Source organism: Triturus cristatus, chromosome 7 (genome assembly GCF_964204655.1).
Source record: "Triturus cristatus chromosome 7, aTriCri1.1, whole genome shotgun sequence".
NCBI lineage: Eukaryota > Metazoa > Chordata > Amphibia > Caudata > Salamandridae > Triturus > Triturus cristatus.
This window is the reverse complement of record NC_140590.1, coordinates 648,515,495-648,530,019: the sequence shown is the minus strand read 5'-3', so window position 1 is coordinate 648,530,019 and position 14,525 is coordinate 648,515,495. Positions and strand designations below refer to the sequence as shown.

Genomic DNA, 14,525 nt, shown 5'->3' with positions numbered 1-14,525 from the left:
CCCTTTTTCAAACTGCTTGACGATTCTAGAAACTAGAAATCAAAAAAAGTCTGACTAGCAACAAAACTTTCATATGGCAGCCAAGCGCACTTTAAGGAAGAATTTAGTAGCACAGATTTGGTAGGTGTAATAAGTAAGAAAGCACTTGATGTGCTTCTGGGGATAAATCTTTAGTGCAGCATCAGCAACAGAATCTCTTACATTTTGTCTGATAGGTTTTAATTGACGAGGGTGCTCTGGAATTTTGCAAGATTGCTGAGCAGTCTTATGAGATATCTAAATAGGAGAATTCCATCTATTCAGAAGCCATACTGTGGATTTGAGGGATCCAGATTGTTTAAAAAAATCTGAATTTCGTCTCTAAAAAGCAAATCTTGTCAGTGAGCAGGTGAAAGCACAGACTCCCGTAAGGTGGAAAATATTAGTAACTAAGTACTAATGAGGCCACCCCAGTGCACTGGTGCTAACAAGATTACCTTGCAAGATTTATTTTTGCTGTTTCTGATTATCAACGGGAAGTGGCATAAGGACCTGGACACCGAAAGCACCTCATCCCTCGACATCACTTCCTGTAAGCAAAGAAGTAGCATTTCTTGTTCTGAGAAGTTGCAAATAAATCCAGTGCACCAAAGAAGGATCACGTGCACTAGATATTGGTTCAGTTCCTACTCAGGGGTTACATTCGCTGTTCTGAGAGCATCTGCTCATGAGTTATATAATCCTGCCTTATACTTCACTGACAGGGAGATGTCATTACTGATGGCCCTGTTCCATAGGTCTTGAGACTCCTCTGAGAGAACTGGGGGCTTGGTTGCACCTTGTTTGTTTATATAGAACATGTCCGTTCTCTCAAGAGCTGAAAACTTGCTCAACTTTGGAAGAAAAAAACGTAGGCCTCACTTGACAGCTTTGAGCTCCAGAGCGTCATAGGAAATTGTTCTTCCTTCCCAGGCAAATATCCTATGGCTTCCCAGTATTGCAAATAAGCTTTCCACCCTTCTAAAGATATGCTTTCTGTTTATAACAGAATGAACTACCTCCAGCTAAAAATGCAATCTTGCTGATATACTAGATGTCACTTTCCACCGTTTTACTTCTGTTTTGATTCTGTTCATGATTTGAGTCGATCCTCGAAGAGTCTGTCTGCAGTGAGGAATCAGTAGAATGCATAAAGAAGACATTATACCTAAAAGTGCTTAAAGTTGCAAACTCTTGTGTGCTCCAATAACAGAATTTGTGACATTAGGGAGTGTAATTTCCGAATTTTCTCCAACTATGGATATGCTTTCTCCACTTTTGTATTCAGGAATGCACCTAGAAAGTGAATGCGTCGGGCAGGCACCAATTGAGATTTTGACATACTGGGCGCGAAACCCAGAGATCAGAACAGACCCAGGAATGCTTCTGTTGAATATTCAACATTTTGTGATGATTTGCCTTTGACAAGCCAGTCATCCAGATATGGTAAGATTTGGCGTCCTTCTTTCCTGAAAAAAGCTTCTACAGGAGCCATACATTTTGTAATGATCCTTCTTGCTGACATGAGACCGAATACGAGCACCTGGAATTGACTGTGGCAGCCAGCTACTTTGAACCCCGGTTGAGACGGTTGGCATATATTGGGATATGAAAATACATGTACTGCCAATCCAGCTATTTCATGTATTTGCATTTTAGAGCAACTGCTACGAGTCAGTAAGCTCATCTCACATTTCACATGACAATCTTCGAATGATCAGCATTTCATAGGAGTAGGTGTAAGGTGGACCAATATAGAAAAAGTAGTTTAAACAGGTTACGTGGTCAATTGCAATGGTCCAGGAAGGTCTGCAGACATTTCACCACGAGGCAATCACTGACACACTCTCGACGTTGGTGTTTGCCTGCAGTGATTATTGTTATTTTTTATTTATTTAATTTTTTACAGGGGGTCCCCTCACTTACTGTTGCTGTCCTACTGCACCCCCCTCCCCCCACCACCACCACTACAACCATGGGTATATAACTATCTGCAACTGGAGCACTGTTTAATTAGGTGCTGCAGTGCGGGCGGCAAAATGTCAGTCGGAAAAATAAACAGGACTCAATCAGGCACATGCAACAAAGGAAAAACCAGTCACAAACGGGCAGATTCTCAGAATCTGCCCCTTTGCAACCGGTATTTTTGCATTTGGGATGCATCATCCCAAATGCAAAAATCGCAATTTAAGGAATCTCTAAATTGCGATTACTTAAATTGCGATTTTGCTAATAGGGGGAGCAAATTACCATGAAGTTGAACTTCATGGTAATTTGCAACAACTTTGAAAAATGCACTTTTGTGCATTTTTCAAAGTTTCATGTTGCGCACACACATGCCCTTAGGGCATGTGTGTGTGCAACATATGTGCACAGATCAATTTCAGGGGTGCAAAAGGGTGTCATTTTGACACCCTTGCACCCTTGAAATTGCATGAGCAATTTGCGAGTACCTAGTGGTACTTGCAAATTGCTCATGCAATCTCCAAATCATTCCTATGGGCCTGACGGCATTCCTTAATTGTGACTCGCAATTTGAGAGTCGCAATTAAGGAATGTGTAGGAATCGCTATTTTTATAGCGATTTCTACATGCATAGGCTTTTGCAATTCCTTAATTGCGATTCCTTAATAATCGCAATTAAGGAATAGCAAAAGCCTACGTTGATGCATGTGCCAGATAGTCAACATTGCGTCTAGCATATGGTGGTGGCGATATCAGAAAGAATCTTGAGACAGAGGCGTTAAGTTAAACATAATGCATGGCGTTTCTGTTTCGATATGAGAATGTCGGATGATAGACTTTACAAAATGTTGTGAATCCCATGAGAGTTAAAAGGACATCGGTGGGTATTTTGGAGAGTTCCTGTTGGAATTTGCCACTTTCTGATGATCAGCTGCACTTGGATCCTGCTTTGAATATTCCAGTTCTGGTAGGATATGTCTTTGTATTTTTACTTGGTGCATCTTGGTTCTGGTAAGGTTCGGGGACCACTTAAGGATTAATGGCAATTAAGAGAATTGTAAATAAAGGGTTGTTTTGAAATTAAGCACAAGGGATTATTGATGTTTTCATTCTGTGAACAAAGGAGATATGTTGTTTTTATTTTGAAAAATGAAGAACAAAGACGTTATTAACATTGTCCCTGAACTAAGGGCCATATGCATGAACACTGTTTCCCATAGACACAGAATGGGCAAAACTCTTTGCTGCATCTGGCCCTTAATGTATGTAGTTTAAAAAGGGAGAACCCAAGAGTTGAGTATGCTTCAAGCAGGCTTCTGAGGAAATAAACTTTGGTCTTGGCACATTTTGATCATAACTAATGCAAGAACTGACTAATGGAACTTAAGTGAGCAAGGATATTATTTTATGAATGCCAAATCGGTGAAGGCCTTTGCAGGAGTTCAAGCCACCCTTATTTTTGCACTTAATTCATCAAAGCATGCCTCTCGGTCAGTTACCTACTTCTTAGATACCGCATATTGATGTGTGTGTCTGTCGGGCATGTATTTGAAGCAGTCGGCGTATACGTGCCTTGTCATCCTGCTCAACTGCTAGAACGTGTACTCCCAAACAAAATGGCCACCACTATCGGGACACTGGCAGGGCCATTATGGGAGTATTCCAATCCGTGGTAATTGTTCAAAACTGGACTTAAAAACCCCAGGGGTGAAAAAAAGGTTGATAGAGGCCCCTGCAAGAAAAAGATACATATATAGTATATAAGGTGTATGTGACTGCGTGGCGCCGATGTCGCTTATGTAGTAGACAGGTGCGCAATCAGGAGCGAAAAGGTGCCCCGATAATGATCGGCACTGACATAAAAAAACGCTACTGTCCGGAAAACGGTGGCGTCATGTTGGGGTAATTTCCTGCCCATAAGTGCTAGTGCCAACAGGAATCAAAGAGATGATGTCATCAAGTCTATAATAGACATGAGGACCCTTTCTATACTTGTTCAAGTGTCGGCAGGCTTCCAATGTATCGGTATTTCAGTGATAGCACTGATGCTCTGTGTAGCATCTGGTTACGGGCTCTGCTCTTGTGGTACGAGCCCAGAGTCTAGGGGTGTCCTTTAGGGGCATTTCAGTGATGACTCTGATGTTCTGTGTAGCATCTGGTTACCAGGGCAAGAGATGTAACACTGTGTCCCCAGGCGAGGGATATAACCAGTCGGAGTTGTAGCTGGAAAATAAGAATTACGCAAATGATACCACTACACCGATGGTACTTATATGGGTAGAGAATGTGATCTGTAAGACTATGTGAAAAACAGGATCAGTGTTGCAAAACCGGTCTACTCCTAATAGAAGGACCGACAAGGAGCCCCCATGGGATATTGTCATTTAATCCCTCTGTGTCCGTTTGGAGTTTGTACACCCATCGCTGCTCCTTTTCCAATAGTCTTTGTTCCAAATTGTCAGTGTAACTCAGGTGTTCTAGAACAAAGCATTTCAGATCCTTGGGTGTGTGTTTCTGTTCCATGAAATGTGAGTACATGTTTGTGGTAATGCAGTGACACCTGACGTTATTGCGGTGTTCACATATCGTGATGCTTACTTTTCTTGTAGTCATGCCTACATAATGTAGGTTGCAGGGGCAAGTTATTATGTATACTACTCCCGTAGCATTACAAATCGTTAACTTACGTAATTCCCAGCTCCTCCCATTATAGAAGGACACTTTCTTAGTAACGTTTGTCAGGTGGCATACACTACAATTACCGCATGGGTAACGGCCCGTGGGTGGTGTCCCCCAACAGATTGATTCCTATCTCTGTTTGTTACTGATTTTGGGTGGGTATGTACCAAAATGTTTTTCAAATTCCTCCCCCTCTTGTGGGAGAACATCGGTTTAGGGGTGTTAAGTTGTCCGCAGTTTAGAATGCGCCAGGGTTTTTTGACTATCTTGGTAACACGATCAGAGGCAATGTTAAAGGTCGTGATTCAGATAGGTCTTCTGTCTTTTTCAGTGTCCTGACTTCGATGTGTCTCAAGTAGGGCATCCCTGTGATTATTGGCTGCTCTCTTTTTTTGCTTTTGATACCAGCCTTGCTTGGTATTTTCTTATTAGGAGTTTATCTGATAACTTTTCAGCTTGTGTTTTAAGGTCTCTGGTCTCAGTGCAGTTCCACCTTAGCCTGAGGAACTGGCCAAAGGGGAGCTTCACCTTCAAATGCCTTGGGTGGAAGCTATCGTACAGGAGTAGGCAGGTTTTTGCGGTGGGTTTTTCGTGTGTCGTTGTCTTCAGGAACCCCTTCACTGCAAAAAGATTGAGGTCCAGGAATACCAACTGAGATCTGCTCATGGTGTGAGTGAATCTGAAAAAAATATCTTGAAGATTCAGCCAGGCGATGAATTTATCCGCTCTGGGCTCTTCGCCCTTCCAAATCAGCAGAATGTCATTGATGTACCTTTTTCAAAGTGTAATGTGTTGGCGATAAGGGTTGGAGTCTGTCAGGATATTGTGCTTCTCAAGGTGGTGCACGTATAATCTGGCCACACTAGGAGCGAATGCGCTGCCCATACTGGTCCCGTGTTGTTGACTGAATAGAGTGGTCTTGAAGTGGAAAAGGTTCTCCGTCAGGGCCCACTTGCAGCACTCCAGCACAAGATGTCTCGGAGTGTGGTAGGTCCAGTTCTCTTCATACAGGACCTCTTCAATGATGTCTAGGGTCTCCTTATGCGGTAGGCTAGTGTACTGGCTTACGACGTCCAACCCTATGAGGATGCAAGTACCTGGGTTGAACTGTAAGTCTTTAAGAAGACCTAGTACCACCTTAGTGTCCTGTAGGTATGTGTCCGTTCCTTGTATCAGAGGACATAGAGGATTGAGAGGAACCCCAATGATTAAGAATGCCACCTAGGTGAAACCCTGGTTGGTGAGGGTTCTCTAGAAAAAAGAGTCTTATTTCTAGGAAATTGATTGCAACAAACTTTTGTTGGATCCTGTTTCCCCAAAAGGTTAGGTTTTTTCGATATACTCGATTTTTGTGAACCTACATAACGATAATATTCTTTCATAAGGAGTTCAAAGGTTGCAAAGTTAACTTCACCAATTTGAATACATTTTGTGATATAACTGATGAAGTAGTTCCCTCACCGCTGGAAAGGACTGTAAAGTCAAAAAAACATCTTTTGACCTCATGGCTGGAAATAGAGGATGACTCATCAGGATAACTCATCAGATATAATTCTTCAGGCATCAATACATGCGATGCTTTTTCTTACAGGCATCTTTTTCAACATATACAAAATCAGAAGCATAACAAATACACAAATAATGAGGAGCATAGTAAACAACACAACAGAGTCAAATGGATAACTAGACGGGATTACCTTCTCGTCTATGGTCTTTTAGCAGAACCTGATCAACGTCTGTCTTGTGATCAGTCTGTCTTCCCTGGCATCCTTCAAAACTTCAATATTAAAAGCAGAGCGTCTCGAAATGGGAATGCAAAACCGAAAAAGTACAAGTTCATAAATTTAAGAGGCATGGTTATTCTCTATTTGCCTCCAATTAGAAAGTGTGTGTGATTTCTTAGGAAAGTCTAGTATTTCCTTAAGCTAGGACAGTAAGTCTAAGCACTAGATCTCGACCCCCCGCCATGCAGAAGCCCTCATAAATAGTGTAGTATCCTGGAATGACAGAAATTGCCAAATGACTTAGGCGCTCTTTAATAGTGAAAAACTATTTAGGAATTTCCATGACAAGCACATGTGGAAGGCACTGCCGCGTAAGGATACTGTTAGCATTTTTGTGGTTTTAAGTTGTAGATAGTGGCAAAAAGGTTAACGTGCTTGAAGGAGGAAGAAACCCTAGGACAGGGTTTTCCACTATTTTCTGTAATAAGAGTTACAAATATGCTCTGAAAAGCATCTTGAGCTACTAATATTATTAGAGTTATAATAGTGACCGAATCAGAAAAGATAACATCAGTGACCACCATTTGCAACATTACCAGCAGTGAACACCTCAGTTCATCAGGAATGGTTGCGAGCAGTAATGTAAAAAGGCTTTCTCAATGTGGAATCTCTCTACGTGAGTGATATATAACATAGCAGCAATGCCCCTGTCATGAATGTAATATTAAGAATACGTCTCCCCAACGCTGCATGATTTATCACTCAAATATCAGCCTTCAATATATTTTGGAAATTCAACCATTTTTCTCCAAACATCAGCTTATGAGTTCTGAAAATACACAAATTTTTGTCTTAAATGCATGCTTTTCCATTTTGGGACACATATATTAGTTTAACTAAGCAAAAGCTTCTAATTTAGTACGATGGGCTGCACACAGCAGAGAAACTTGAAGGAAGATGGAAAGCTACCAGTAGCTCACGAGCTACTAGTTGGAGATGCCTGACCATGGAAGATAGTGAGATTCACTCACCTAGAAGATGTAATGGCTATTAGGAACACTTTCTTGAGAGTCAGCAGCCTTAAAGGACAACTGTGCACAGACTCAAAGCAAGCACATTAGATAGGTTAAAACTAAATTCAAATTCCATTGTGGCATTGCAAAATGACTAGGCCCCAGCCCTACCAGCTGGTTTCCCCCTCCAGGGACCGTGCTACAAGCAACTGGCGTGTCCTGCAGCCAGCAACCTCAAGAACTCCAGAGGACCTGTGCTGTCTTCAACAAAGACTCCTGACTCCAGCGGACACTGGATTTGTCCAGGCAAGAAACTAACACAAGGACTCCGGATCCAGTCAGATACGCGGAACTTGCACCACTCTGCACCCAATACCCCCAGCCCCAGTCCTGGCGGCTTACCGACCCGGCAAAGTCTCCCCGGTGATCCTGACCTGGGATTCAGAATTGGATGACCTCTCCCTTGATGCCTGCAGCCTCACCTGAAGGGTCTCGCCGACCGGGACCTGATCTAGTGAGAAAACCCGATGCCAAAGGACACCCCTGCACCCGCAGCCCCCCAGCCTTGGTGTGGCTAACCGATGGTGTCCCAGCATCCCCCCACTATCCAACTTACCTCTCCAGTCGTGGGATTCCTTTAGCCAGCCCCTGGAACCGAGCATGCAGACATTTTCCCCAACCGAGGATCTACATTGATTTTAACGGGCCCCCTAAAGCCTTCTTTGCACTCTGCACCCGGAGCCCCTGCGTCACTGGTGGTGCAGTCACAGTGCTCTTTGGTGGCCCCTCCAGTGCTGAGCTTAACTCCCAGGGCCTGTGCCCCTGAACCGCAGGTACTTGCCTGTAACCGGTGCCTCTTCAAGGTGCCCCCAGCCTCCATAGGATAACATTGGGACCAGTGACCTCTGCACTCGGCCGCCTCAGTGCCGCTGGTGGTGTAGTACCCACCTTGATCAGACCCTGTGTTAACGAAAACCCCTGGAGACTGAACTTAAGAACTGCTTACTAACCTGTAAGTTCCTCACCTGTCTTTTTCCCCATATGATTGCATTGGTCTCTGACTTTAATGTACTAAGTGTGATCCTACATACAAAGTATCTCTTTTTGTATCGAAAAGCATTTCATGCACCTGCAAAGTATTGTTTGATACCATACAAAACCTATTGCCAGTAATTGAAAGTATTGCATAAAAGTATTCTCACCTGTAATTGAGTTCAACCTGGTTCCTAGAAATAAAAGTAACTAAGTAATATTCTTCTACAAACATTGGCCTGGAATCAGTCCTTGAGTGTGTGTTCTGGCTTGTATGAGTGCGTACACCAAAAGCATTCACACTACAGTCTGATAAGGCTAACTGCTCAGCCCAGCTACCACTAAATTGAGAGTTAAGTATTATCTACTTTAACCTCTACCATACCTTTGGGGACTCACTAGATTCTGTGCACACTAGACCACTTTTTGGTATATAGTGTATACAGAGCCAGCTTCCTACAGGAAGGAGTTAGTACGACTAGTCGAAGTTTGCATGATAAGGCTTTCTGGAGTTGGGTGTTGAATAAGAAAATCCGGATTGCTTATCGTTGGTTGGTTTTCAAGTCAGTCTCATTTGCGTGCTTATTATTTGAAGGTTTTCCTTCCTGTTCTTGTGTTTGCCTCTCCTTTGGTGCATAGCGTCTTTACCATCTTTTTGATTAGATGACTTGCATCACTCCACTTGCATTCAGGAAACAACTTTTTCTTGTGCTTTCCGTGAAAGTGTTGTGTGTTTTCTTTTTTGCCCCATGAGCTGCTCTCAATCTCAAATGTCAGCCACCTGCACTCTCCATGTTTGTCCCTGTTTGCAGATGCTAAACAGCATTGGCAATAAGCATTGTCAAAGGCAACATTTGGCTAATTCCTTTCAAAGGCAAGACCTATAGGCTTTGCCAATACTTGTTGAGGAATGGAGATCATCATTTGTCTTACTACATTGAAAAGGACTGCACCGTTGCAGTTGCATCCTTCGCAAAGTAAGATAGCTACGTTTGGTATTTTATTTTTTTGTAGCTTTACCTCCATAGTGCAGACCTAGCTCCAGAAGGGCAACCGAAAGCTTCACATAGAACAAGAAGTTGCAAGTTATACTAAAAGTTTTGGTGAGGTATGGTTTCACAATTAGAAACTAATCAAGTTGTAACATGCAGAACGAATATGAAAGTAAACAGAGTGAAAAAGATCACTTCAAATATACAGATTTTGGGGGGAGGGAGTCAATCAACCGGGGGAGAAGTGAGTGGAGAACAGAAAGATCTTACATTCTTTATTGAAAGTTAAGAAAAGGGACCAAAGCTTTGTGGAAAATGAAGACAGTTTCCTTAATTTCTCTTTTCTGATCTTAGGGATTTCCAGTTTTAAGTGGTTCGGGCTGCGACAGGAACTTATGTGACCCTGGAAAGCACACTTTTGGGCAAAACAATTAGGTTTTTGAACATAAATAGCTTTGTCTATAATCCATAGAGGGTTACGTTTAATGTGAGCTTACGTCAGAGCCAATGACTGCTCTTGGGGTTCAGGGTGACATAGTCAAATTTGACTTTACCACTGATGAATTATTTCATTGCGGATTGATTCCCCTCTTCAACCACGACCATGGGCTTACTTATACCACAACGTAATTGCAATGCCAACCTTGCCAGAGCTTTCCAATGCTAGGCCTCTTTTAATCACAGATGAAAATGTAGACATGTTCATAACATCAGGACAGATAACCATTGCCTGTACTACAGGCAAGTGGTGATGCAGACAATTTCATTATGATGGATTATGAGTTTTACATAATGCAATATGAGTGAGGCATGCTTTCTTTTACACTTTTTGGGTAAAATCGAAGAGGGTAATTTCCAGTTTTGGGAGACCTGGTATTGGTGAGGATGTGGTACCACCTATTTGGGAACTGCCATGTGAACATGCTGTGATCCGTTTGCAGAAGAAGTATTTGATACTGGTTTAGGCTACCTGCAGGCCTTCCTTACAATTTGTTCTTCTAAACTAATTGGAGGTCCAAGCACAGATAGTTGAAGAGGGATGTTATGTCAGGAGACAACTCAGACAGATGAACGATCCCTTGAAAGGATTGGGAAACTACACTGTCCACCAAGGAAGGAGAGGGAGTCTTGTAAAGGAAGCCATCCAAAAGCCAATCAACTATCAGGAGTGATGGTAGCCAAACACCAGATAAGCTACATGAAGGAATGGACACTAGAGTATACTAGCTGGATTATAGAAATCGTAACATGATTAGTTCCTTTCCTTTTAACAGTGGTGTTCTCCTCAGTACTAAAGACCCTTAGAAATTAGTGGACTGTGAACAGATAGTCCTGTACCAAAGGCGCGGTTAAGAATTCATATGAATCATATGTGGATTCACAACTATTTGCAAAGCAATTGTACTCAGGCTGGAACTAATCTCTATTACATGCAACAGATATGTGGCAATAACAATATCCATGGTCTATCTCCCACTGTCTCTCTCTGAATGTGATTTCAGAGTGTGGTAAGGCAAGTAGAGCCAAAGCTGTAGCAACATTCAAATCAGGCTTTGGTGCCAAGCCCTAATTAACACAACCTACACACGTTTGGCACATAAACCAGCTGCATAGGTGAAATCTCTTAGAACAGTGGTTTTCTTGCCATATTCTCTGATCAATTCGAAACTGTTCTTGCAGAAAGGAACATAAACATATAATCCTTTTATGATGCTATGGTTGTTTAAAAATGATGTCAGCTGGGAAGAGTATGTAACCTGCAATGGTTGAGAGAGAAAGTGAGCACATTGCCACCAACAAAACCCACACATCCAAAACACAAGCTTTCAGTGTGTAAGCTTGTGCACGATGCAACTACTAACATTGTGTTTGTTGTTGGAAAATGAACTCTAAAGATTATGTGCTCAGTGGACAAGACTGGTTGATATATGTGGGAAAGTTGTGGTGTGTCACTTACCTAAGATGCTCTAGGACAATATCTGACCTCGACACATGATGAGACAAGGTACATTATAGTTGGGAATGACAGGAAGATCATAAAACGACTTTCTTACTTTTTGTACAGCTGGCAGAATTCTCCTGTGTGGACTTGTGCACTATTAGAAAGAATCTAAACATTGGGGCTACTTTAGAAAAGATTGGGGCACTTTTGTGCACTTTTGTCTGCCCTCCAGCTACCATGGTAGCTCTGAAGGGAAAGATCCCTGTGCCGCATTTCGCAAAGCAAGACCTCCAGGCAACTAGATTGCCAATTTAACAATTATAAACATTGATAAATCCACTCTTGACCTTCATCAATGCTTATCTTACAAACATATCCGCACCCAAGCTTGCCGAACATGACTTCCAATTATATCCTTATCCTATCAGGAAGCGGATAGCTTTAATAACAGCCAATACTATCTGCTGACATTGAATAACTCAGAGACCTTTAAAGTCATGGGAAAAGTGGCTAATTTCCCATGGCCCCACTTTTCAAATGGGCCTGCTTAGGAAAGTGAACTTTTTTTCTTTCTCACCTAGGTCTATTACTGTATGTCAACATATCTCCTCCTTTCTGCCTACCTCTGTCTCTCTTTGCAAAAATTCAACTTAAGGATTTTTAGGGCACCCAGAAAGGCATGTTTCAACTGTGTTTGTGTGACCCCATTTCTGTCAGTTTGTTTTCCATCGTATAGGCTTGAATTAGCAGAAAATGGGTGATAAAACTGAAAGCTGTTCTGAAAAGTATGTATTGCCCAGTTCCCCAAAATCCTTAAGATGACACTGAAATGCCTTTCCTTCTCTACGAGTCCCTTAACTGTTAGCTTCTATAATGCAACAGAATATCACGTTTCTCATGCTTGTATGTGAAAGTCTAGCATCCCCGAGAAAAATGCACAATGTATCGTCTAGCACACTGTTATGAGATAACAACCTAAAGACCAATTTCTTGACTCCCTTGAGTGTAAAATGTTCTAATAAGGTGGGGATAACAGTCGAAATTTCCTCCCACTTGAAACAGCCAGGCCTCCTCAGTGAAATGTGATCCTGATTTTATATTCACGTCTGGAGAGAAACCACTGTCCTTAACGTTGGAGGCAAGGGCCCTAATGTACCAACGCATTTCTTCATCGGCAGAGAAAGGGTAAAATGCTCATGATCCCTTCTAGCCATTTTCAGAAACTAGATAAAACTAGGTTCCTAAAAATGTGTGGTAATGATAGGCCACATTGCGGATGCAATTCACCAACGATGCACCATTCTTGACAAAATCATACTCATCAGCTCCTATTTTTGCTATCACATATATCCCAACCATATAGAAAAAGACCTCAGAAACCTAGAGTGGGACAGCGACCACTGTAAGGTTGTTCACTGCCTAAACAATGTCCAAATGTCAATGAAGCTCAATGGGTTACAGATCACCTCCCTACTATTTGACTAACAGTCTTCCAAATTCCCTCTTCTTTTCTGTCCTCATAGATACGCAACCTAGTTTCAGCAAACCCGCTAAAAGTAAAACTGCCCTTCGAATCCTTGATATTTAAGGTCACAAAAACTAGCCTCATATGTGGCATGAAGCAATCACATCACATCACCCATCCTTTAGAATGTGCAAAGGCTTCCACTCGATCAATAGATGAAACTTAAATGTCTCTGCCTAGTACTCAACGCCACACAAAGAAGCACACCTGGCTACTTCACCAACTACTGCCAGCCATAAAATCAGTAACATACAATTTTATTGCTCAGCAAGGTGCAACCATTATAAGCGCTGATGCCTGCACATAGGAGATGGCACTTAAATAAAAGTGTAGGACAAAGTGAGGTACAAAGCAGTATCATGTTTCTTTTGTAATGGGAAAATATGTAGGCCTTGATATGTCCACAAGGAGCACACAGTTTCCCTTCTCAGCCTTCCTCTGCAATCCCTTGCCACATCCTCATATTCTAGCTCTCTGACACATTTCAACATGCATCATCAGATGTCACATTTGAGATATACACAGATATACATAAGGATCAGATATAACACATCTCTCTCTTTAACAAAACACATTACAGCACAAAATTCAACAACGCACAAGGTTTTCTATTTTTAATTTCCCCACAATACCTCTCCACCTAGAACCTGACTATCTGAAGTAGTATAAAGGCTTAAAACCCCACTAATTGAGCATTGCTGATTGGCACAAACTCTAACAGACATATGTGCATACCCTTCATTAGCTCCTTCTTGGCACCAAGAATTATTCACCACACCTCCAGTCCCAACATAAGTCACCTGAAGCAGAGGGGAGGTGGCCTGTGCACTATACACAACTAAATAAAAAAATAGTTGTCCATGTAACTAAGATAATTCTATTGAGATGTGGTTGACATACTAAATATAACGTTTATTATAATTAAATATCTTTCATTCTACTCCAGAAAACCTCGACATTTGCGTGGAATACAAAAGATTGTGCGTACCTCTCTCTCATTTCTTGCAGCTCAGAACAGGTGGTGCGATAGGCTTTTTCCAGATCCGCCTTCTCCTGAGACAATTTTAAGCGCTGTAAATTACTGCTTTCAGCTTCCACGGTCAGCTGCTGGACACGGGCTTCAAGTTCTTCGACCATCTGGTTCTATAAGAACAGACCATAGTTAAGAAGCAATCTCAATAAATTAATGTATACCTCTACCATCAACAAGGAGCCTCAAGCCACTATAGATCTTTGACGGCATTAGGAAGGAAAGCAAAGCTATGATTATCCAACCCATAAATTTAACTCCGAGTCACAGCTTTAAAATGGTGTAACATTCATAAAATGCTCTCAAATTAAAACACTTTTACAACCTCGACCCTCTCAGTCCATAAAAATTGGACACCGGCTAGTAAGTGACTTTTTGATTGTGCAATTCTTTAAAAAACGGTCTCCATGCAAATAGAACAGGGGTTTCCAGAAAACCGTAATGACAGTGAGTAGGCATCTCACTCGCATTTATTTTAACCAAGGAGCCACTATTGTGGAATGTTTGTTGTTCACCGTTCTTGAGACATGTGGATGGCAAAAAGTCACAGTCGTGTTGAGACCAGGAACTTCAAGGGCAAAAAATGGCACAAATTCAATGAGACA

At 41.9% G+C, this 14,525-nt stretch overlaps 1 protein-coding gene across 4 annotated transcripts in view; it reads right to left on the bottom strand.

The window, feature by feature from the left end:
* The window catches only part of CEP112 (centrosomal protein 112), a 2,536,355-nt gene that overhangs the window by 1,653,425 nt on the left and 868,405 nt on the right, over window positions 1-14,525 (bottom strand). For all 4 annotated transcript variants that reach the window (XM_085617276.1, XM_085617275.1, XM_085617278.1 and 1 more), the window contains one exon: window positions 13,879-14,033. In XM_085617276.1, the coding sequence (XP_085473402.1) occupies window positions 13,879-14,033 (155 nt within the window). The remainder of the gene's footprint in view (window positions 1-13,878; window positions 14,034-14,525) is intronic.